This window comes from Anomaloglossus baeobatrachus, chromosome 11, assembly GCF_048569485.1.
Source record: "Anomaloglossus baeobatrachus isolate aAnoBae1 chromosome 11, aAnoBae1.hap1, whole genome shotgun sequence".
Lineage (NCBI taxonomy): Eukaryota > Metazoa > Chordata > Amphibia > Anura > Aromobatidae > Anomaloglossus > Anomaloglossus baeobatrachus.
The window spans coordinates 155,476,801-155,503,002 of NC_134363.1; the positions used below are offsets into that span (position 1 = coordinate 155,476,801).

At 45.0% G+C, this 26,202-nt stretch overlaps 1 protein-coding gene across 1 annotated transcript in view; it reads right to left on the bottom strand.

Annotated features, from left to right (window-relative positions):
- Window positions 1-26,202, bottom strand: part of MORN1 (MORN repeat containing 1) — a 519,059-nt gene that overhangs the window by 201,205 nt on the left and 291,652 nt on the right. Inside the window, exon 11 of the mRNA XM_075329305.1 lies at window positions 620-765. Within this exon, the coding sequence (XP_075185420.1) occupies window positions 620-765 (146 nt within the window). The remainder of the gene's footprint in view (window positions 1-619; window positions 766-26,202) is intronic.

A 26,202-nucleotide genomic window follows, 5' to 3' on the forward strand; every position in this document is an offset into this window, starting at 1 on the left:
TTGAAAAACTTTCATCACTTCTTTTTTTTTGCATAAATTGATGAAAAACAAGGTAAAAACAGACACACTAATCTGATGCTGATCCGGCACACTGTTGGAAATTACTCAGTTTTTTTACATTTCCGAGATAAGAACGGACTTCTGAAAGAGCCATAATATTCTAGATCATTGTCAATTACCTCCTCTTCTACAGAACAGATTATTTTCCTTCCGTTCTTCTTTTCTCTACGACTCTCTGATTGTGAAATGCGCCTTTTTGCTGTTATACAAAGCAGCAGAAATAGTGACTTTTTCTTTTGTACTCGTTCAGTCAATTATCTTTTTTTTGACACCTGCCATCCGCCGCGGTGATGTGTCTCCTGTTTATTATCTGAATAATCCTTTGTAGGTAACAGGACAAAAAAAACAAGCATGTTGTTTCACACAGACCTCCTTCAAAGCAGAATTCCTTTTTCCTCCAGTGAAGACACATGCTTTCTGATACAAGGCCGGGGAGGGGGCTAGAAATAATTGTGAGCGCTACACATTGGCGACACAAAGACTGAGATCCAATTCGGCAGAGTTTTGCTTTCCGAGAATTATCATAAAAGACGCAGACGATTTCCTAAATATTCCTTACCTTGTCGTTACTTTCCAGTAGATGCAGGAATCGGGCAGGCGGTGGAGCAAACACGACACCTTCAAAGGACGCTTGGCCCATCTCCGCTCTTTTGTTTGGGGGAGGAACAGAGTCGTCTTCATCATTTATTGAGATTTTGGGATATTCTAGGAGAAGCAAAACATAAATGCTAAAAAAGGAAGACGTCAGTCACGAGCTTCACAGGGTGAGGAGCGTCTACAAGGAGAAACCTCGGCATTCAACGTGGAGGATATCGGAATTTATATACATTGCACGAAAATTAGTAACAAATTTTAAAAAATAATAGATGGTTCTTAGACATGTGGGAGAGTAATCTGGGCAGAATATACATTAAGTATAACTTATAATGTAAAAATAGAAGATAAGGAAAGGAAACCTCTATGAAGATTTAACGCTAAAAGAGGGAGAGCCAACACTGCCTAAGAATGGCATGCAACAAATAAAAAGTGTAAATTCACAAATTATTCCAACTGTACTATAATGCAAAATGAGATGTTTAGCAAACAACTTGATCAATTATTTGAGCCACCCCTAATTTTGGTGGCTGTTCACATTCAGCCACCTCCCCCTTTTCCACAGGCATTGTTAATTATTATTATTATTATTTATTATTATTATTATAGCGCCATTTATTCCATGGCGCTTTACAAGTGAGAGAGCGTATATGTACAACAATCATTAACAGTACAAGACAGACTGGTATAGGAGGAGAGAGGGCCCTGCCCGCGAGGGCTCACAGTCTACAGGGAATGGGTGATGGTACAATAGGTGAGGACAGAGCTGGTTGCGCAGTGGTGTACTGGACTGAGGGCTATTGTAGGTTGTAGGCTTGTTGGAAGAGGTGGGTCTTGAGGTTCCTCTTGAAGCTTTCCACGGTAGTGGAGAGTCTGATGTGCTGAGGTAGAGCGTTCCAGAGTATGGGGGATGCACGTGAGAAATCTTGTATGCGATTGTGGGAAGAGGAGATAAGAGAGGAGCAGAGAAGGAGATCTTGTGAGGATCTGAGGTTGCGTGCAGGTAGGTACCGGGAGACAAGGTCACAGATGTAGGGAGGAGACAGGTTGTGCATGGCTTTGTATGTCATGGTTAATGTTTTGAACTGGAGTCGTTGGGTGATGGGAAGCCAGTGAAGGGATTGGCAGAGTGGCGAGGCTGGGGAGTAGCGAGGGGAGAGTGGATTAAGCGGGCCGCAGAGTTTAGGATAGATTGGAGGGGTGCAAGAGTGTTGGAAGGGAGGCCAGAGAGCAGGAGGTTAAGCACCTAAGCACTTAATTAAGCATCATTTACTTGGGCCTGCTCCGCCTTCATTCATGGCTGCTGGTCGGGCACTGTGATGGCCAGTTCTCACATTGTCCTGGTGTGTTGAAACAATGTGGTAAGCGCGATTATTGCGCAGCAGGAGGGCGGGCGGAGGCGGTTCAACTGGGGTATTTAAGGGTCATACTTGGCGGTCCACAGACAACGTGCAACGGCCCTTGAGAAAGGTGTGCCGAAACGCGCGTCGGGCCTGTGATCCTTGGTATACCTCCCACCTGTCAGACTAATCTGGTATGTATGGTTTACCCGTCCGTTATAGGGGTCATTACCTGTCACGGTTTATACTTATGCCACTGATGCTACTTCACCATTATGTCTAGACTTGTGGGGGATTATGCCTTTGTCCCACACACGATGGGTATGGTTTGTATTGGTGTGAACTAAGTTCCATCTACCACCCTAGAGAGAAATCCATACGTGGGCCATATTATTGTTATACCTGGATCCCTATACAGCAAGGTTACTTCTTTTAGCCTTTTTACGTCAGTATGTTTACACTATTGCGTTGGTGATTGTTGTGATCTTTTTTCTAATAAAGCAAGCATTAAACTCCATTGTGTGCACCACATTGTTTCATCATGTTTGAGGAGTATGTTTTTTACTTGGCAAGATTGGGGGCCTATTGTATTTGAACATTAGGTTTTAATATGGTTGACTTTGACTCCCCCCCATTTATGAAAACTGTTATAATTGTCCTGGTGTGTGTGGCATCTGCTGCACATGCTGGGACCTGGTTGCCTTTATTCGCAGCTGCCTGTCTTTGTAACATGGAAGCGGTTCTGAAATGTTACAGGTATATGTGTTGCTTCAATATGGTTCTGCTCTTAATTTAATTAGGAGGCCGCATGGCACACTGAAAAGATAAAATATAGAGTAGGACCCCGCTATTGAGATGTGAACAGCCACCAAAATTAGGGCTGGCAGGGGTGGCTCAAAAAAATGATCCATTGTTTGCTAAAAATCTCATTTTGCATTATAGTAAAGTTGGAATAATTTGTGAATTTACACTTTTTATTTGTTGCATGCCATTCTCAAGCAGTGCTGGCTCTCCCTCTTTTATTGTTCTATAAAGATTTAGGCCTCTGCAAAAGCATAGAGAGGAAAAATATAAACGATGAATGGATGGATAGATAGATAGATAGATAGATAGACAGACAGACAGACAGACAGACAGACAGAAAGCAGATGTGTCTGTTCTTTTTTTTTTAGGTATGTATGATGAGTGAACGATGTTGTCACGGGGCATATACCGATGAAAAAGGGATTCCTAGGCTGACCCTAAGACTGAGGCACCTGCGCTGCCCCTTATCTCGAAAGTAGGCTCTATGGTAGCCAGGTTCAAGCCCCCAGCGTGACCCTGTCTCAAGCCCCCAGCGTGACCCTGTCTCCTGTCCGAGCCCTGACACTACTCCCACCCCCCACCCATGGAGAGGGCAAGAAGTCCAGTAACGAAAACCCAACAAGTAGGCACAGAAAAGGGTAAACAAAAACTACTGCACACAAACACAAAGGAAGGACAGTATGTGAACTGGGCAGTAGGAAATAAATGCACAACTGGAGAACTCACACACCATGCAGAACCACAACTTGTAGATCACCATAGAACTGGATAACCACAGGAACCGAGGTAGTAGAAGCTATATCCGGCACTCAGCCCCAGAAACCAGAACCTTATAAAGGCCAAAGTCACACTTGCAAGTGCATAGCGTGTAACTCGTGCGATTCTCGCTTCACATAACCCGGCACAGCCGCACACTCACTGGACAGGAGCACCTCAGCTGCAGCTCATGTCAGGAGAGAGTGTGGCCGTGCCAAGTGATGCAATGTGAGACTCCGGCCAAAGGGTGAGGGCAGCTGAGGATGGTAATCAGCAGCTTGAGCTTCCAGCAAATGATCACAAGCCTGCAGAAATAAACTCCTGCTGTACTGGGATGCAGTGAAGCCAGAAACAGCCGACGCCCATGACAAGCTGTGCAACTCACGGAACCCAGGTTGTTTGTGGATTCTGCAGTGTGAACAGAGTCCGACACCGCCATGACACCCAGCGAGTGCAACACCAAACACCACATGACAGATAAGTAAGGTGGGAAGACCTATTTGATGCTAGTTATCAGAAAGTCATATCTATACTCATGATGAAAATCCATAACACACCAGACATGTTGTAGATTGAAAATCCAAAAATTCTGCCCCTTCTCCTGAGCATCTGAGAAGGGGCACAGAGATATAGTTAGTACGGAGCAGGAACCCAGCCTAATTCTCCTCTCCACATCTGTTCAGGTGTGTCAGACAATACACGGTTAAAATTTAGAGGAAAAGTGTTGGAATTTTCTGGATTGCACACGATAATCATTTCTATTTTCTCTTCATTTTTGGATGTGGGAAAAGACATCGGCGTCTATAACACGTTATAATCTTATCAATGCAATAACAATTGCTTAATGCAGTTAGTAGATTTACTACATGGGGGTAAGAGCTATGTGGAAAATGCAAAGATCTGTAATTATTTGATAAAGATATGGAATTTTGAGGAGAATTACTTCATGACAGCCGCACCAAAGAATGTAAAATATTAGCCTTATCGGAGGACTTTCACCACCAAGAACCAGAGACCTGTAGATCTGGGAGTAGAAAGAAAAACTGGGGATTCCCAACTATTAGAAGGTCTGTAATGAGGAAGTTTAGGTTTGGATGCTTTGTGCTACGTCTATTTGCCATTAGTTTAGGATTTGTAGTAGTAGGTGGAAATCGAAAGTCACAGTTTTTACACCCAACGTCTTCTTTTAATGACCTTCAGCTTGATCTCAAGCCATGGCGACTTGATGGATGAATGTTCTGTAGGAAGATTGATCTTGTGCAGCCTACTTAGGTCCACTTGTGTCTTCTCCACCTAGATAAGTCCACCATGGTCTTCTCCACCTACAGAGATCCACCATGGTCTTCTCCACCATTATCTTGATAGTATCACGTCATCGGGTTGCTGGTCTTCCTCTTCGCCTTGTTCCTTCTATTTTTCCAACCATGATATCCTTCTTCAGTGACTGCTTTCTTCATATGATGTGTCCAAAGTAGGCAACCCAACTATGGCAAGAAAATCACCCAAGATTTCAAATAAATTAAATAATTGATAAAATATTCAAACACAGGCCCCATAAGTCCACATGGTCCGGTAGCATGTCCTTCCTAAGGGGCCCTTTGCACACTACGACATCGCAAGCCGATGCTGCGATACCGAGAGCGATAGTCCCCACCCCCGTCGCAGCTGCGATATCATGGTGATAGCTGGCGTAGCGAACATTATCGCTACGGCAGCTTCACACGCACTTACCTGCCCTGCGACGTCACTCTGTGCTGCGACCCACCTCCTTATTAAGGGGGTGGGTCATGCGGCGTCACAGCGACGTCACACGGCAAGCGGCCAATAGAAACGGAGGGGCGGAGATGAGCGGGACGTAAACATCCCGCCCACCTCTTTCCTTTCGCATTGCGGCCGTGACGCAGGTAGGAGATGTTCCTTGCTCCTGCGGCTTCACACACAGCGATGTGTGCGGCCGCAGGAACGAGGAACAATATCGTAACATCGGTCATTCCCAATTCATGGATATGACCGACGCTACACCGATGATACGATTACGACGCTTTTGCGCTCGTTAATCGTATCAAAAATGCTTTACACACTACGATATCGCCTGCGACGCCGGATGTGCGTCACTTTCAATTTGACCCCACCAACATTGCACCTGCGATATCGCAACGTGCAAAGTGCCCCTAAGACCACTCCCTTTGAGGTTTGACAGACGACTAATGAAGCCCCCACCACAATCACTAAAATGGCTGATGTCCATGTAATATACCAGTCACAAAGTCTTTTCAATCTCCTACATGGATATTCACGGCCAATCCAGAGGTCTCTGTACTGGCCACATTTGGTTTCTATAAAAGCAGAATAGCACTAACATCTGGAGTTTGTAGACCACCACAGACTAGAGTATTAGACCAAGGATGGGACTGGTAACTTTTTCATTACCCAAGGTTACCAACAAAGGTTTTACTAATGGCATTTTTGGTAGTAGTTTGGGGTGGCGAGGTGTTCAAATATCACCAGAAATTAAACTATTTTTCAAATAAAGGTTTTATATTATGAATTTTCTAAGAATTTTATGTTAAGTTTTTTCCCTTTTTTTACTTCTCGTTTCATTATTAAAAAAAAAAGTCCTGAACTCTTGCAATTTTCATAACTGACTAAAGGCCCCGTTACACGCAACGACATCGCTAATGAGATATCGCTGGAGTCACGGAATTCATGACGCACATCCGGCATCATTAGCGACGTCGTTGTGTGTGACACTTACGAACGACCGCTAACGATCCCAAGAACCGCAAATATCGTTGATTGTTGACACGTCGTTCCTTTCCCAAATATCATTGACGTTTTGGGACGCAAGTTGTTCGTCGTTCCTGAGGCAGCACACATCGCTACGTGTGACACCTCGGGAATGATGAACAACAGCGTTCCTGCGTCCTCCGGCAACGAGGTGGGAGTGTCGTTAATGCGGCTGGTCTCCGCCCCTCCGCTTCTATTGGTGGCCCGCTGTGTGACGTCGTTGTGACGCCGCACAAACCTCCCCCTTAAAAAAGAGTTTGTTCGCCGGCCACAGCGACGTCGTTAGTAAGGTATGTGCGTGTGACGCGCACTACCAATATTGTCTGCCACGGGCAGCGATTTGCCCACGACGCACGCACGACGGGGGCGGGTGCGAATGCTGGTGACATCGCTAGCGATATCGTAGCGTGTAAAGCGGCCTTAAAAGTCACTTCTTGTAAACATATCCATTGTCATCAAAGGTAGGATCACAATGATGGATAAGGCCTATATACAGGTAACAAAGGATTCATCATTCACAGTAGAAAAGGTAGCCTCCTCCCACTTCCTGCTCAATGACGTCTACACAGATGCCTAATAGGTACCTGATGGTCCTTGGTGTCGTAAACGCTGGTATAGTCATATACTTTCATATAATTTTTGTGAGTAAAGGTCTTGGAGTTACGAACATTGAAAAACCAGCTCCATGAAGCTTCAGACCATTTATTTATTATACTTGCTTATACTATATAACACTTTACAGACATCATTACCACTTTCCCCATTTGGGCCACAATCAAATTTCCTATTGGAATGTCTTTGAAGTGTGGGAGGAAATCCATGGAAAACATACAAACTCCTTGTAATGTTGTCCTTGGCGGTATTTGAACCCAAGACCCCAGCGCTGCAAAGTAATAGCATGGCCCATTATAAAAATTCAGTATGACGTACATGAATTGGGGGAAAGACCCAGGCTTCCGTGGGTATAGGATCTACCTTTTAGCGCAAGAACATGGTCCTCTTTTCTGCTGTAGGCAAAGGCCAATTACCTGCGTCACCACTATGTACCAGTCTCTGCAATGCAGTGGATGTGTACTAAGCTGTGAAGTACGCCAGCACTATACTTACTGGGACATCTTTACTTTTAAAACTGCAGAAGACCTATTTAATCAAGTACAAACTCCACTTCAAATGCCAGTCTCACTATTTTGCTAGTCTGGTGCTTCCATGGAGAAAACTTAATTGGTAGTCAAAAACACTGCTTATCAAAGACTGGACCCCTCTGTTGTGACATTTGCCTGGAATCACAGTCTCAGAATGGCTGTTACGGACAGGTTAGAGCAAAGCCGTTCACTAAGCAGGATCCCGAGAACCCCGAAACCCTTTAACCCCTACAAGTGATTTGCAATTACTACAGAGCCCTGGAGATCGCTACCTGTTGAAGGCTGAGTCCAGAGGAGAGTAGTTGTCAGGCGTGGTCCAAAGATACAGAAAAGGGACAAAATTGGTAGACAAGAGCGCAGTCAGGAAACCAGGCCAAAACCGGAGATGGCAGTAAGGTACAAAAACAGCAGGCAGGAGAGGAGTCGGTGAGCAGGCAGAGGTCAAAACACAGGAATCAATAGTTAGAACAGAGCGGGAACCGGACTGTCATGCCCCCGGTGTCCCGGCACCACTCCGTACCCACTGATCCGGTCCCGGTGTCCCAGTGCCGCTCCGTACCCACTGATCCGGTCCCGGTATCCCAGCGCCGCTCCGTACCCACTGATCCGGTCCCGTGCTCACCGACCGCGGCCGCAGCTCCCGCTCCTGCTCCCCTGCGTCCCCTGTGCTTCCTGCTCGGCGGTCCCCCCGGCTTGCTGCGACTCGGGACTTTGCCTCCGGCTTCTCTGCGTCCTGCCCCCGGCCTCCTGTGCTTGCTTCTGGCTCCCGGGCTTCGCGCATGCGCATTAGGGCGCGGGCACGCTCATTCACCTTTTCTTAAAGGGCCAGCATCCCTGGAACAGGAGATGACTGATTGCAGGTGCAGTGTATAAAAGACTTCCTGTTACATACGGGCGGTGCTTATTCAACAAGTTCTCACAGCTTAGTATCTTGTGATTGTGTTCAAGCCCTCTGTGTTCTGTTCCTGGATTAATCCTGTCTCTGTCCTCAGAACCTGACGCCCGGTGTGTGCCACAGCTGGTCCGGCTCCCTGGAGATTCCCCGGTGTCCGTTAACAGTGGACCTCTCCATCGTCTCTCTGCTGCACTCCGCCACCGGCTCTGGATTACATCTGAAGTCTCCAGCCTGTACTCATCACTTCTTCCGGACTCCGCCTGCTGTCTTCACCCGTCTCCGGTCATCCGTTCCCATTCCCTCTGGTCCAAAGACATCACGGGACTGGCCTCAGTATTCCCTCCGGACTTTCCGAACACGCTCCCGGTATCCCGCCTGTGTTCCGGCTACTGTGTATCTAGGCCCTCTGGGGTGGTCGCCAGACAGTCCCTGTATAGGGGTTCGCTCCTGGTGGCCTCCCTGGGGGAGTCCGGTGCATGGTCCCGTGGATCCACTCCTGGACTGAACATAACACGGACACAAGCAGGAATATAAAACTATATCTGGCAGCGACCAGCAGACATGAGGGGTGTCTTCTCATTGGCTGTAGCTGAATGGTGACAACTTCAGCTGGAAGACACACACCACCTACAGTCAGCAAGCGGTACTGCAGGTCCCAGGGAATCCCCGCTTAGTGGACGAGCTGAGCCTGCACCCACCAGAGCCACTGGCACCGGCTCCTCTCCTATCACCAGCACTATCCACGGCGGGTATACGGCAGTGACCAAAGCAGAAGTTGCAGGAGCAGACTCCGGTGAGGACGTGACATTTGTCTTCCGACCTTCTATCTCAATGTCTCTCCAATTACCCACCCACCATAACATTTTCTCTCCTATCTCTCACCAATATAAACTCTGTATTGGAAAAATAAATGTAGATACAGCTGTATATTTCTGCCAGACTGGTCTGCTCTCATTATTGGGCCGGGTGGATGCCACAGCTCCTACCATGGTTCATCGGGTCGAAGTGTTGACACAAGTACATTTTCTACATTTCGCTGTCACCGGGAAAGAAAAAAATCTAGAGCTGCAATTTCACAGTGTGGACGCATCTCTTCAAAGTGGACTTCTTGGAGTGTATGATCGTGAACTTTACAGCCGGGAAGAACCTTAAATTATACTATGGTGTTTCATTAGGTTAAAAATCCATCTTTCTCCATGAAAGGTCTTTATTTTCTAATTGCGATACATTAGATGAGAGTTAAGCATTTTACAGCTACAAGGACATTCCATCTCACCATTAGCTTTAGCTGAGGTAGCACTATTAATGCTCTGGGCAATGACTAGGAACCAAATTGCTTGCGGCATAATTGTAATTTCTTAATGCACTCAAAAGTCCAAGGAGATGTTACAATTTCTTACAATTTCTTTCCAGTTTGTGATGAAAGAAAGAGAGTATTACGGTCTGAGAATTTTTTAATAATAGTTTTTTTTTATCAATTGGGGAAATAATCTGTTAATCTTGACATTTGTCTAGATTAGTTGATGAGTCTTTATGAATGTTAGATTAAGTAGAGTCGTGTACTTTAAGTCTATAAAGAGAGCCTACAGCACCATCGTATAGTCCCTCAGTATGGCACAGTATACCTTCAAAAAAAGTAATGCTAAAAGGCATGTAAATGTACAGCGTGAGCTACAGTTAAGCAAAAAAATTTGCAGGACCTTGGTCCAGTGGCCACATCAGTAGTCTGTGTTCAACAGATCAGAGCTCTACAAACCTCCTCCTACCTGCCAACCACTGTGTTTCACTGTAGGTATCACTGAGCTACCTCTATTCTTCACTGTAGGCATCACTGAACCACCTCTATGTTTCACTCTAGGCATCACCCACCATGCTTCACTGTAGGCATCCCCAAACCATCTCCATGTTTCACTGTAGGCATCACAGAACCACCTCCATGTTTCACTGTAGGCATCTTCGAGCTACCACCATGATTCACTCTAGGCATCACCAGACCACCTCCATGTTTCACTGTAGGCATCACGGAACCACTGCTATGTTTCATTGTAAGCATCCCAAGCCCTCTCTATGTGTCACTGTAGTCATCACCAATCCATCACTATGTTTCAGTGTAGCATAACCGAGCTCCCACCGTGCTTCTCTGTAAGCATTACAAAGCGCCTGCAATGTTTCATTTTAGATGTCACTGAGCCACCCCCGGTACCACTGAGCACCCTCTTTTCTTCATCATAAGCATCACCGAGCTATTACCACGCTTCACTGTAGATGTAGACTTCTTTTCAGCCAGTGATGTACCTCCAGTGGTGGCACACCACGCGATTGCTATGCAGCACTTGAATAGGGGAGGGCTCGGTGTCAGTGCTGGCACCAGCCCCCCACCCGTGATCGCTTATCTCACTGTGCATGGTAGTGCTCACTCATCACTAGTTAAGAGGACTGAGCACCTGGGCATGGTAGTGCCCACTCATCACTAGTTATGAGTACCAAGCACCCGAGCATGGTAGTGCCCACTCATCACTAGTTATGAGTACCAAGCACCAGAGCATGGTAGTGCCCACTCATCACTAGTTATGAGTACCAAGCACCCAAGCATGGAAGTGCTCACTCATCAGCACCTGAGCATGGTAGTGCTCGCTCATCACTAGTCAAGAGTACCGAGCACCTGAGCATGGTAGTGCTCGCTCATCACTAGTCACGAGTACCGAGCGCCTGATCATGGTAGTGCCCGCTCATCACTAGTTACGAGTACTGAGCACCCGAGCATGGTAGTGCCCGCTCATCACTAGTTACGAGTACTGAGCACCCGAGCATGGTAGTGCCCGCTCATCACTAGTTACGAGTACTGAGCAACTGAGCATGGTAGTGCCCACTCATCACTAGTTATGCGTACCAAGCACCCAAGCATGGAAGTGCTCACTCATCAGCACCTGAGCATGGTAGTGCTCGCTCATCACTAGTCAAGAGTACCGAGCACCTGAGCATGGTAGTGCTCGCTCATCACTAGTCACGAGTACCGAGCACCTGAGCATGGTAGTGCTCGCTCATCACTAGTTACGAGTACTGAGCTCCCGAGCATGGTAGTGCCCGCTCATCACTAGTTACGAGTACTGAGCACCCGAGCATGGTAGTGCCCGCTCATCACTAGTTACGAGTACTGAGCACCCGAGCATGGTAGTGCCCGCTCATCACTAGTTACGAGTACTGAGCACCCGAGCATGGTAGTGCCCGCTCATCACTAGTTACGAGTACTGAGCAACTGAGCATGGTAGTGCCCACTCATCACTAGTTATGCGTACCAAGCACCCAAGCATGGAAGTGCTCACTCATCAGCACCTGAGCATGGTAGTGCTCGCTCATCACTAGTCAAGAGTACCGAGCACCTGAGCATGGTAGTGCTCGCTCATCACTAGTCACGAGTACCGAGCACCTGAGCATGGTAGTGCTCGCTCATCACTAGTTACGAGTACTGAGCTCCCGAGCATGGTAGTGCCCGCTCATCACTAGTTACGAGTACTGAGCACCTGAGCATGGTAGTGCCCACTCATCACTAGTTATGCGTACCAAGCACCCAAGCATGGAAGTGCTCACTCATCAGCACCTGAGCATGGTAGTGCCCGCTCATCACAAGTCAAGAGTACCGAGCACCTGAGCATGGTAGTGCTCGCTCATCACTAGTTACGAGTACTGAGCACCCGAGCATGGTAGTGCCCGCTCATCACTAGTTACGAGTACTGAGCACCTGAGCATGGTAGTGCCTGCTCATCACTAGTTACGAGTACTGAGCACCTGAGCATGGTAGTGCCCGCTCATCACTAGTTACCAGTACTGAGCAGCCGAGCATGGAAGTGCCCACTCATCACTAGTTACCAGTACTGAGCACCTGAGCATGGTAGTGCCCGCTCATCACTAGTTACGAGTACTGAGCACCTGAGCATGGTAGTGCTCGCTCATCACTAGTCACGAGTGCCTGAGCATGGTAGTGCCTGCTCATCACTAGTCACGACCCCACACACCTTGATGACCCACTTATAGGATCAGCAGGTATCATCAATGTGTCCTACAGTAATGATAAGAAATTGTGCACACATCTGGGGTTTGTAACATCATTACCACCTCTTATTTCCAATATGGAAGTGAGCAGTACCGGAATACTCCTTTAATACATGAGACAGATGGAAAAAAAAACAACTTTCTTCATCATCTGCTCATGCAAGGATTAGCCTAAAAACTAGTAGATGTGTCTGCATCTTGAGTTGATAAGACAACAGATTTTTACGGATACCCAAAAATGGATCCCTCACAGTCCAAATACTCCGTACCCAAGTGAAGACACATTACCCAGTACGACCATAAAAAACACTCAGATACTTTTGATGTCATTTAATTTGAATGTAAATTAGCGCATCATTAACTGTGTTATGCCAGTAAAGACAATGTCACAAAAGTACCCTAATTGGCCTATTATTTTTTTAATGACTAAGTAATTTGGTGGCTCTTGATATCTATATGGAGCTCTTTATTCAATTAGATGAAATTACACACTATTTTATTGTCATTTTCTATGTAACCTATTCTAGAAGTCAGAAAAGATCATCCAGTGCGACAGTGTAAACTGTCGTGTAAGCGTCTACCGAGAAGGTTTGAACTCAGTTTTCGGAAATTGTGAAGAAAATCTCAATATAAACAGAAGATTTCTTTGAATTTACCACTTGGTAATCAAATATATCTGTAGGTTATACTTATACAAGTTTTTACTCATTAGAAATGAGAATTAATGCTATTGACGCATCATCTGGAGACGTTTTGTGCTCTCGGCTATCGCTCAGATTTGTAAGAGTTAAAAAATTGGTGTTACCCATCAAGCAGTGGTTGCCCCTTGTACTGAACAGTAGGACCACCTGCTGACAGATCCTGGTGTTTCGGAAACTCTTGCCAGGGAGAAAGAGGGATTGGGCACGTTGGACTTCATATGAGAAAATTGAGCAGATTTAGTTATTCTCTGAAACTTGGTCAGAGAAGAACTTAAACCCTTCACCATTTGGCAATTTCCCCTTTTTTCCTCCCTTTCTTCCAAGAGCCATAACTTTTTTTATTTCTCCATCAATATGCTCATGTGAAGCCGTGTGGTTTTGAGGGACAAGTTGTACTTTTGAACGACACCATTAATTCTGCATTATGGGGTGTGATGGGGTATGCGACAGAGCAGTAATGGACGCCAAGCCGAGGAACAATCCAAAGGGCTTTATTGGAGCCACACAGATAAAGCACCAAACATGAATATGAATCCTTAAAGTCTGCAAGGAGTCCACAACAAAACAACAGATCCGGGGGCGCCTATTGGTATTCCAATGCCAGAGAAAATATGGCAATGGTCCTTATATGACTTCCTTGAGTCCAACAGGGTGAACAACAAAACACAATCCTACGTGGCCACTGATCTCCAGTCTGTAACAGTCCATACACAGGCTCTAGGATCCAGCCTCAGCTATAGATCCTAGTCCTTCTCCAGCCGAGATCCAACTAACTGACCTAACATGGGTCTCATTGTTCTCCTCTCCTGGGATCAGCCCCTTAGGTGGGCCCAACTCCGCCTGGACATTTGATACATGACGTTGTGGATTGGAGGAGTCCCATACTGAGAAGAACAAACAATCTTCCACCAGAAGCAGTACATACAGAACAGTCAAGGAGGGACAGACTATTACATCATGAGCACAGGCGGGGGAGGGACACACTGTTACATGGGGAAAAAAATTCCAAGTGCGGTGAAATTGCAAAAAAAAAGTGAAATTCCACAATTTATTTATTTTTGGGGGGGGGGGGTGTATTTACCATGTTCACTATATAGTAAAACTAACCTGATAATTTGATTTCCCAGGTCGGTATGAGTTTGTAGATACCAAACTTGTATAGTTTTTTTTTCTTTAAGTGTGAAAAAAAATGAAAAAAACAACATTTTCCAAGACCCGTAGGGTTCTCATTTTTGGGATCTGGGGCTCACTGACGGCTTATTTTTTGCGTCCTGAGCTGATGTGTTTAATGAAACTATTTTTAAGTAGATCCGATGTCTTGATTGCCTGTTATTGCATTTTATTGAAATGTTGCCACAACAAAAAAAAAACATCATTCTGCCTTTTTGATTTTTTTCTCATTACACAGTTTACAAATCAGATAAATGTATTTTATATTTTGATAGCGCGGGCATTTCTGAACACAACAAAATATGTGTATTTTTATCTTTTTAAATTGTTTTTTTTTCAATGGGGCAAAAGGGGGGTTATTTGAACTCATGTTTTTTTTCAGATTTGTACACAATTTTTTTTTTACACTTTTTAGTGCTTTTACTAGTCTCTTTAGGGGACTTGAAGCTGCAATCGTCTGATTGCTTGTGCTGTACAGAGCGGTATATCAGCATCAGCACTGCTGTGTACAGCAAAAATGCTGATCTGTCAATGTCAGTGCTCAGCCAGTGATCGCAATAATTATATCATGACAGACACAGGGGTCATCAGATGACCCCCAGCAGTCATGACAACTCATTGGCGCCTTGTGATCACATCATGGGGCTGCCGGAGGGAGCAGGAAATCTCCCATCCTTCCATGCCTGTTAGAGGTACATGATGTCTGATCAGCAGACATGTCCAAGGAAAGATGCAGGCTCAGTGTGTGAGCCCACATCAAAGGAAGGGACACAACCTTGGAAGTACCAATACATTAGAGGCACATAATGGCTGATCAGATCAGCCGAAATGTGAAGGGAAAGAAAGATGCAGGTTCAGCGTGTGAGCCTGCATCAAAGGGAGGGACACAACCTTGGACATACCAGTATGTTAGAGGCACATGATGGCTGATCAGATCAGCCAAAATGTGAAGGGAAAGATGCAGGTTCAGCATGTGAGCCTGCATCAAAGGAAGGGACACAACCTTGGATGTACCAATACATTAGAGGCACATGATGGCTGATCAGATCAGCCAAAATGTGAAGGGAAAGATGCAGGTTCAGCGTGTGAGCCCACATCAAAGGAAGGGACACAACCTTGGATGTACCAATATATTAGAAGCACATGATGGCTGATCAGATCAGCCAACATGTGCAGGGAAAGATGCAGGCTCAGTGTGTGAGCCCGCATTAAAGGCAGGGACACAATATTGGATGTACCAGTACATCCAAGGTCGTATAGGGGGTTAAAGCACAGAAAAGAGATTCTGTCAGCACAGAATGACTGTTCAAACCAAGTGGAGGCACTCGGTGCATCATAGGGCAACCAAACATTTCAGTGCACATTCCCACCTGCTGGCTTTATGTCTTTTTCTGCCGCTATGAAGCAAGAGCTGTCAATCAAAAAAGAGGGAGTTGGCGATAGAGGGAAAACAAGCACCTAAATATTTGGCAGTGCCATGATAGGATGTGACTGGATAGGGACACCTAAGCTGGCCCTCAGACTAGGTAGTAACCTGAGCTGACTCTCAGCCCAGAGGTACATTCGATGGTAGTGAGGTCTGAACCACCAGCCTGTCCCTATCTAGTCACATCTTAGTCAACAGCGTAACATAGTAACTGGCCAACAACACAGACTGGGGGGACAACAAAACTCATACACACACAAAAAAAACACCAGGGGGACTACAAGAAGGTGCACAGGGGGAAAATAAGGTAAGGAGAAGGTAACTAAACAATGGGGTAACCTCCACACCAAACCACCGAGGGCGGCGGAGACAACAGCAAACAACTTCTTCACTTTCCAGACCAAGCTCCAGAATGAATTCCAGGTTGGGAGTGGTTATCAGCAGAAACACCTGAGCAGAGGTAATGAGCTTGCTACAAACAGAGATAACTGCAATTATCCCTGTGTATGCCAAAAGTAACAACCAAATTTAATATGTACACTGTGTGCAGAATTATTAGGCAAGTTGTATTTTACAGGATTTTTTTTATTATTGTTCAACAACTATGTTGTCAATCAACCCAAAAGACTCATAAATATCAAAGCTTAATATTTTTGGAAGTTGGAGTGGTTTTTTAGATTTGGCTATCTTAGGAGGATATCTGTTTGTGCAGGTAACTATTACTGTGCAGAATTATTAGGCAACTTAATAAAAAATAAATATATTCCCATCTCACTTGTTTATTTTCACCAGGTAAACCAATATAACTGCACAACATTTAGAAATAAACATTTCTGACATGCAAAAACAAAAGCCAAAAAATTAGTGACCAATATAACCCCCTTTCTTTATGATGACACTCAGCAGCCGACCATCCATAGATTCTGTCATTGCTTGATCTGTTTACGATCAACATTGCATGCAGCAGCCACCACAGCCTCCAGACACTGTTCCGAGAGGTGTACTGTTTTTGCTCCCTGTAGATCTTACATTTTATGAGGGACCACAGGTTCTCTATGGGGTTCAGATCAGGTACACAAGGGGGCCATGTCATTATTTTTTCATCTTTTAGACCTTTACTGGCCAGCCACACTGTGGAGTAGTTGGATGCATGTGATGGAGCATTGTCCTGCATGAAAATCATGTTTTTCTTGAACGATACCGACTTCTTCCTGTACCACTGCTTGAAGAAGTTGTCTTCCAGAAACTGGCAGTAGGTCGGGGAGTTGAGCTTCACTCCATCCTCAACCCGAAAAGGTCCCACAAGTTCATCTTTGAGGATACCAGCCCATACCAGTGCCCACCTCCACCTTGCTGGCGTCTGAGTCGGAGTGGAGCTCCCCGCCCTTTACTGATCCATCCTCTGGCCCATCCATCTGGACCATCAAGAGTCACTCTCATTTCATCAGTCCATAAAACCTTTGAAAAATCAGTCTTAAGATATTTCCTGGCCCAGTCTTGACATTTTATCTTATGTTTTTTGTTCAAAGGTGGTGGTTTTTCAGCCTTCCTCACCTTGGCCATGTCCCTGAGTATGGCACACCTTGTTCTTTTTGATACTCCAGTAACATTGCAGCTCTGAAATATGGCCAAACCACTACTGAGATCTTTTCTTCCCTGTATATAAATCTAGTCTTTTGAGTCAATTGGGTGTGGTTCACAATAAGCTCTCAAAGAAAAGAGGACCACGCCCACTTTGCTAAAAATACCATATTTACATACAGAGAAGAGGTAGCCATATCTCAGTGTCATGCTAGGTACGGGGAAGTAGAAAGCGCATGACGAAAGGGAAGACCTGTGTCTAGGGAGAGGAGAGATGGTGTCCCCTGACCAAACCTACTGCTGCCTACTACTGGGGTCCCTCATCTCCCTAGATAAGTTCTGCACCTATGCGCCTAGCCGGATACCTGACCCTAGGTATCCCTAGTGCTGGACCCTAAATAGGGAACGAGTGGGATGAGCTCTTCATCAACCGCACTAAACAACTATAGAAGACACAAGGAGGACACACAGGGGGAAAATGCATGAACTACTTATCCACAGATGACTCAGCTCAGGTAGAAGTTCATCAAAGCTTTCAGGAATGATACCACAGAGGAGTACAAGCCACCTGCTTGCAACCAAGGCTTGAAGGAACTGAAAATATCCCCAGCATCAGTCCAAAAGGAAGGAAGGGGTATTTAAACACCAAGATAATACTGATGATCAGCAGCTGGGTGGAGGTCGAGCTCCTGCTGGGTCCATAAATGTAGAGAGATGAATCCAGCAGGAAAGCTACCTATACCAATTCTCTGAGGGTCTTGCTTCCTTTGAACGGGTTCTTGCCTTGCGTCTGTTCATAAGGGCTTTTTAATATGTCTATATTAATGAATACTAACAGCAAGAACAATGGAAAGTCAGGGAGCATTTTGCGCAGTCAAACGCTGTGACCTTCTATTGCCAGAAACCACATGACTGTGTCACCCATGACACTCAGGAACGGAGAGGTGCTTCCTATGAACGGGTTCTTGCCTTGCGTCTGTTCATAAGGGCTTTTTGATATGTCTATACCAATGAATACTAATAGCAAGAACAATAGAAAGTCAAGGAGAATTTTGCGCAATCAAACGTTGTGACCTTCTATGGCCAGAAACCACATGACTGTGTCACCCGTGACACTCAGGAATGGAGAGGTGCAGGAACAAAAGAAAAAACAATGGATTCAGGAGAACAGCGGTATTTACACAGGGTAACAAAATTACATATTAATGTTAAGTGACTGTAAAAAACTAACCTTAACAAACAAGACAAGCTCCTATTCCTCAACATCAGATTGTCACCTGTTACACGGACATAAAAGACATCACTCCGGAGCGTCTTCCTGATTACTATTTTCCAACATGACTTACTTTATTAAAAGTTTACGCGCCTTTTCCAGAGAGGGAATGGTTTTTGTTTTTTCCTCTCTCTTGACATTTTTTATAAAATTTCAATACACTTGTGAAAGAAGAAAATAACAAGTATCTCTTGATCTTCCAGCACAGGCCGAGGGCAATCTCTGCACTCTTTTTATAATTTAGGAGACAAGCAAAGGCTAACTAGAGCGTTAGATGTGGATACAAAGAACATGTGCAATAACGTAAAGAAATAAATTCCAACCTCCTTTTTTACCTTTTTGTGGCCAAAATTAAGGCAAGAAAAATTTAACAAACTGGAAATTTAAAAATAAATCAAAACAAAGTTGATAGATGTCCATAGCCGAGATACTAATATATATATATATATATATATATATATATATATATATATATATATATAAAAAATATATATATATATATATATATAAAAAAAAAATATATATATATATATATATATATATATATATATATATATATATACCGCTGAAAAAAATAAAGGGAACACTTAAACAAGGATTTTGTATTTTGGTGCTGCCTTTATTTTTTTGAGGAGTATATATTATTCTTCAGGAAATCGCCTATGTTTTTCATCTTTTTCATCAGGGCCAAACATTTTTTTTTTTAAATTTATATATTTTTTATTTCATTATTTTTGAGACCTTCCAAAGTATATAACCTTCTATTTATTTATTTTTTTTATTAACATTCTTTTTTCTTTTTTATTTTGCTGACAAACATTAATTTTTACCATCATGATTATAGAAATATTATATGTATAATGTTTTTGTTTTAGTACTTTTAAGTAAAATATGTTTTATATTTTATAGAATTAAATCAATATTGGGTTTCAGAGACTTACTACTTTTTTTGTTTTAAGTAGCCATGAAGAATTGTTTATGTAAGGGATATATTTCTGCTTTGGCAGAATTTTTCAATGTATACAATGTATTTTGTTTGTATTATAGCAGAAAAAAATGCAATTCTGCCATTGTTTTGGCACTATTTTTTTTTTCGTCATCTGCAGTTTTATCTTTTTTTTTACAGGATGATATGATGGTGGCAGCACCATAGTGTTTATCTTTTTTTTTCCTTTTTAAACTCCCTTTCCAATATAAGATGAACTGGCAGGTGCCGGCTGTGTTTTACGACCTCCACCTGCCACTAACAGCAGCAACCAGAGCAAGTGCCTATTACTGATGTTTAACCATTTAAATGCCAATGTCAATCTCTGAAATTGGTATTTAAATTGCTTGATTGCTGGATCCCATTGCCCCCATTTTGGTCATGCAGCGGTATAGTGGACTGAGGGGGATGGGTGAGGATATAGTAGGTGAGGGCAGAGCTGGTTGGGCAGCGGTAAAGTAGAAGAGAGGAGGATGAGTGAAGATACAGTAGGTGAGAACAGAGCTGGATGTGCAGCGGTATAGTGGAGTGAGGGGGGTGGGTGAGGGTACAGTAGATGGGGCAGAGCTGGTCATCCAATGGTATAGTAGACTGAGGGAGATGGGTGAGGGTACAGTAGATAGGGCAGAGCTGGTCAGGCAGTGGTATAGTGGAGTGAGGAGGATTGGTGAGGGTACAGTATGTGAGGGCAGAGCTGGTCATGCAGTGGTATAGTGGACTGAGGGGGATGGCTGAGGGTAGAGTAGATGGCGGTAGAGCTGAATGATGTGTAGTGATATAGTGGAGTGAGGGGGATGGGTGAGGATACAGTAGGTGAGTGCAGAGCTAGTCATGGAGCGGTATAGTGGACTGAGGAGGATGGGTGAGGATACAGTAGGTGGGGATACAGCTGGTCATGTAGTGGTATAGTGGGGTGAGGGGATGGGTGAGAATACAATAGGTAAGGGTACAGTTGGTGTTGTGGGGGATAGGTGAGGATACAGTAGTTGAGGGTAGAGCTGGTCGTGCAGCGGTATAGATGACTGAGGGTCACTGGAGGTTGTAGGCTTGTTGGAAGAGGATGGTATTCTGGTTACATTTGAAGTTTCCACGGTAGGTGAGAGTCTGATATATTGGGAACAGTGTTTCAAAATATGGGGGCTGCACGGGAGAAATCTTGTATGTGATTGTGGGAAGAGGAGATAAAAGAGGAGTACAGCAGATCTTGTGAGGATCGGAGGTTGAGTGCAGGTAAGTACTGGGTAACTAGGTCACAGACGTATGGAGGAGAGGTTGTGGGTGGCTTTGTACTGTATGCAATGGTTAGGGTTTTTAATTGAAGTCATTTGGTAATGGGAAGCCAGTGAATGTGTTGACAGAGTGGAGAAGCCGGGAAATAGCGGGTGGAGAGGTGGATTAGTCGAGTTTAGAATAGATTGTAGGGGTGCAAGCGTGTAAGGAGGTAGGCCACAAAACAGGAAGTTGCAGTAGTCAAGGCGGGAAATGATCAGGGCATGCACTAGTGTTTAGATTGTGGAGGGCCCTTCACTCTACCAAATCATTAATCATAGATTTATACCTATGCAATCAGGCCAGTTTCACACATCTGTGACACACGAACAGTATGCGGATAAGATTGGACATGACTGCCTGGTCTTCCAAAATGAGCTAGTTATGAAACTGATATGGGGGCCTTTAGACACAGCGACATTGCTAGCGAAAGCACCCGCCCCCGTCTGTTGTGCGTCACGAGCAAATCGCTGCCCATGGCGCACAACATCGCTTACACCTGTCACACTATACTTACCTGCGTAGCGACGTTGCTGAGGCTGGCGAACCGCCTCCTTTCTAATAGAAGCGGAGGGGCAGAGATGAGCGGGCCGAACATCCCGCCCACCTCCTTTCTTCCTCATTGCGGGCGGCCGCAGGTACGGTGATGTTCCTCGTTCCTGCGGTGTCACACGTAGCGATGTATGCTGCCGCAGGAACGACGAACAACCTGCGTCCTGCAACAGCAACGATAATCGGGAAAGGAACGACGTGTCAACGATCAATGATTAGGTAAGTAATTTTGATCGTTAACGGTCGTTCCTGCGTTTCACACGCAACGAGGCCGGATGTGCGTTACGAATTCCGTGACCCCAAATACATCTCGTTAGCGATGTCATTGCGTGTAAAGCTCGTTTTAGGAGCACAGCTCGGGAGATTATTCCAATCCATCCATGGCCAATGTTACACGGATCTGTAAGACTGGTCTAAAACTGAAATACTGCATGAAAAACAAGTATAATGGTGCAAAAGAGCAAAAACTATTATTTTGTTTATTTGGCACAGTCAACTCGGCTCAGTTGGCCTCAGTAGGTGGCGAGTGGAAGATTATTACTTCACGATGTGAAGGAGAGAAGATACTGTGTGATCAAAGTATAATTGACAGCTCGGGCACGGCTTATTGAAATACAAGTTTCGCTGGAGTGTCACCATTTTAATGAGGTTACTGAGTAATAAGGTTGAGCTAGTCAAGCAAAATAATCACAAGAAAAGAAGAATAAGAGGGTTATCCGGCTTGTAGATGTATGACATACTAATAAGTTGTTGTAGATACCATTTATTATGAAGAAGCTCCCTGATCTAAATAATGATCAGATAGTCTGTAGCTGAAGGAATTGCTAATCTAAAGCAATCGCAAAAAAGACACATAGAAGTTTTGCCCTTACTTACAAATTTTCTTTTTCTGATCATCAATGAGATAGACGTCTGGACTCGGAGTGGTCGTCTCTGGAGAACATCGGTAATTTCTATCTATCTATAGTTGGTACTTAGTATGTGTTCATCACAGCAGTACAAAATCAACACGAGAGGACTACCGTATAACTCATTGATAATTATATGTGTGCACTGGACTCCTCATTTTCGGAAATAACAAATAGTCTATTTATTATCAACTTGCATATAAATCGCATAGTGCAACATTCACCAATATGTAAACTGTCACACGGTGTTTGGCTCTAAACTCACTGAGTGTCATGGCGGCATCTGTGTTACGTCACCACCGGAGTCTGCTCCAGCGACTTCTGCTCCGATCGCCAGGCGACGCCGTGTTCCTGCCGTGGATGGTGCTGGTGATGGGAGAGAAGTCGATGCCAGCGGTGGGCGCAGGCTCCGATCATCCACTGGGCTGGGTTAGCTTGGGATCTGCAGTACCGCTGGCTGACCGTGGGTGGCGTTTGTCTTCCAGCTGAAGTTGCCAGCGTTCAGCTACGGCCAATGGGAAGACACTACACGCTTCTTATTCCCCCTCCTGTCACATGACCACTGCCAGAGATAGTTCTGATTTTCCTGGCTCCTGTTACGTCCTATTCTGTTTGGTGATTCCTGTGTGTTGACTTCTGCGTGTTTTCTGACTACCCTTCTGCCTACTGTTTTTGTGCCTTGCTGCCCGATCCGGATTTGACCTCTGCTATGTTTGCTCACTACGTCATTGCCTGCCGATTCTGTCCCTGTTCCGCAATTCCTGGTTTGACCCTGCCTGACTACTACTCTCATCGGACTGCAGCCTTCCACAGGTAGTGATCTCCAGTTCCCTGTGTAATTCCAAATCCCTGTAGAGGGGTTACAGGGTTTCAGGGTTCTGGGGGTCCTGCTTGGTGAGTGGCTTCCCTCTAGCCTCCCCTTTACAGCCCATCTGAGTCTGTGGATCCAGGCAGGCGTTACAATCTGACTGTTCACACTGCAATATCTGACACAGCTCACTATGCCTTCTTTGGTGCTTCTGAGTTGTACAGACAGGCTTGGACGTCAACCAGCTGTGTGCTCATTAGTGACCGGGCTTGCAGGAGTTCATTTCTGCTAGTCTGCTGGTTAGGCCTAAGACTCACGACGAGAAAAATGGTGCAAATGGAATACGATAAAAAATTGCATTCCACTCAGACCAATGTTACTCTATGGGGCAGCTCCCATGAGCGATTATTTTCTCAGCCCTAATCAGACCAAGAAACAGTCGCAGCATGCTGTGACTGGAATGTGATCCTGCTCCACTCGCACCCATACAAGTCTATGGGGCGAGAGAAACATTGCATTGCTCTCAGAGCAGTGCGATTCTCGCATGAGCCGGCAACGGAGGAGATAGGGAAATTAATCCCTCCCTCCCCTCCACAGCGCTGGCCCTCCCCACCGCAGTGGTCTGATCACACGATCGGACCACAGTCGCATGACACTCGGCTCCCGTTCTGCTGTGAGCGTGAAATGAGTTTCATGCGAGGATTCGCACAAATAGCCATGTGGCCTTGGCCTTACCTCTTGGATCACATGTTGTGGGAGACCTATCACAATGACTTCTCACCTTTTTAAGATGGTGGAGCCTGTCTTCCCATACCGACTATAGATTTTGCTAAACCGGTCCTTGTGATGTTATGTTCCTGTGGTTGGTGATTTATTGCGTGCTGTGGAAATCCTCTTGTCTGCTTATTTCCGCCCTCTTCTTTATTTCATGGCTTACATCTCCATGTGTGCTCGCTGTGTTATAGAGTTTATGGTTTCCCCGTTTGTCTATATCTGTTGGTTCAACCACTCCTGCAGCAGTCCTCCCCTGGGGTGGGGGAGTGGGAGTATAAAATCAGGCCTTACCAGAAGCAGGGCAAGGAAGGCAACCCAGACATCTTCACCATTAGAACTATCTCTGGGATTAAGGCCAGCGAGGGCCCCCCTAGTCTGAGGGCCCTGTTATCCCCTCACATCTCGTGACATAAGCAGTCCAAAAACTGCAGAACAGATCTGACAATTTATATAATCAGTAAAGTAAATTGACGTTCATTGAAGAATCGCCCACTGACTTTGCTACATTTTGGGGGCAACCCTGTTTTTCAAGCATCCATTCTGTGAATAGGAGCCCAAGTTAAGAAACAATCAAATCTTGTAAAAGATTATAGAACCGTCTTTGTAGATTCAGCATCATAAAGAAAATGATACAAGTCAAACGGTAGAATAGAGAATTATTAATGCATCATATCTAGTGAATGTGAAAAAGCTAATAATGGCAGACATTTACAAAAACACATTAAAAAGGATGAATATGCTATAATAAAGTCACATATAAATGCTGTAAGAGGTTCCAGCACAAATAGTGAAGACGTCGCCTACACCACTATAGGAACACATTCAAATTAAGTTCTTTATTTACCCTCTTTTGGACTATGGAATACATAGTAAGAATTTAATAAGTTTCTTCTTGAATATTCTGGTGTTTAGTCTCCTCTCCATTTCTCCCGTCCAATACCATTCATCTTAAAGAGGATTTCACTGGATTTTTTTTTTCATTTACACTGAGTCTTTCTTCTAATTGCTGCTGATTAAATGATTCCGGAACAGTTTATCTTTTTCTTCTGTGCCCCTCCGTTCCAAACTTATACCCCTTGGTAATAAAGATCTATATTTTCCCTTCATCCAACTGGGCGTATACCACAGGACTTCTTATTCTTGATTGGCCAGCATTAGAGGAAAACTCCCTTAGGCCTCTTTCACACGCCCGTGAAAAACCACGCACGTTTTTCACGGACGTGTCAGAGGTGTGTTTTGCCCTCCATGAGCCGTGTTTATGGGCTATGTGTCTTCTCCGTGTGTTATCCGTGATAACACATGGAGAACGGGAACTTTCTGCTCACCTGTCCCTGGCGTCGCTGTCCGTGGTGCTGATCTTCGGTCTCCGGTCCTGCCGACTCCCCGCTGCTGCTGCTTCCGGCCACAGTGAAGTGAATATTCAATGAGCATAATGAGCGGCGGTCGGCAGCAAGTGACAGCAGCGGCAGAGACAGCAGGGCTGGAGTAGGTGAGTAAAGGTTTTGGGTTTTTTTCTCACAGACACATGTCTTCTCTCCGGTGCGTGTCACGCGGAATCCATTTGGGTTCCGTGTGACACCCGTGATGCCGAAGAGAAAACAGACATGTCGGCGCGAGAAACACACGGACACACGTAAGTATGGAACGGACACACGTTCCTGTGCGGAAATACTTACGTGTGTCCAAAACCATAGAAATACATAGATCTACGTGTGTACGTGTCTCCGATACGTGAGAAAACTGCCAAACACGTACCGGAGGCACGTACGTGTGAAAGAGGTCTTAGGCTATGTGCGCACAAGAAAGTGACTTTTTCTTAAGGAAAAACTGGACCCTCTGAAAGAATCTGGCACCCGAAGTAAAAAACCGCACCAAAACTGCAACGAAATCCACATGCGGTTTTACCGCGGTTTGCTTCATTTTGGTGCGGATTTGTTGCGGATTTACCTCAGATTTTCCGCAGGTTGGTCCCTGCGGATTTTCACCATTATCTATGGCCAAAACCGCAGGTACCTGCGGAAAAGAAGTGACATGCTCATTAATTCCAAAGCGGAAAATCTGCGGGTAAATCCGCAGGTATAAAAAAAACAGTGTGCGCAACAGCATTTTTTAAAACTCATAGATTTTGCTGGGGAATTGACTGCAACAATGTTAGACACATTTTCTGCAGCAAATCTGCAGCAAATGCACGGCAAGATCCGCGGTAAATCCGCAGCGTACGCACATAGCCTTAGAGAAGTTTTCTGGGACACGCCCAGTTCGGTGAAGGGAAAATTTGCACAATTATTACTAGGAGAAATAACTTTGGAATGGAGGGGCAGAGAAAA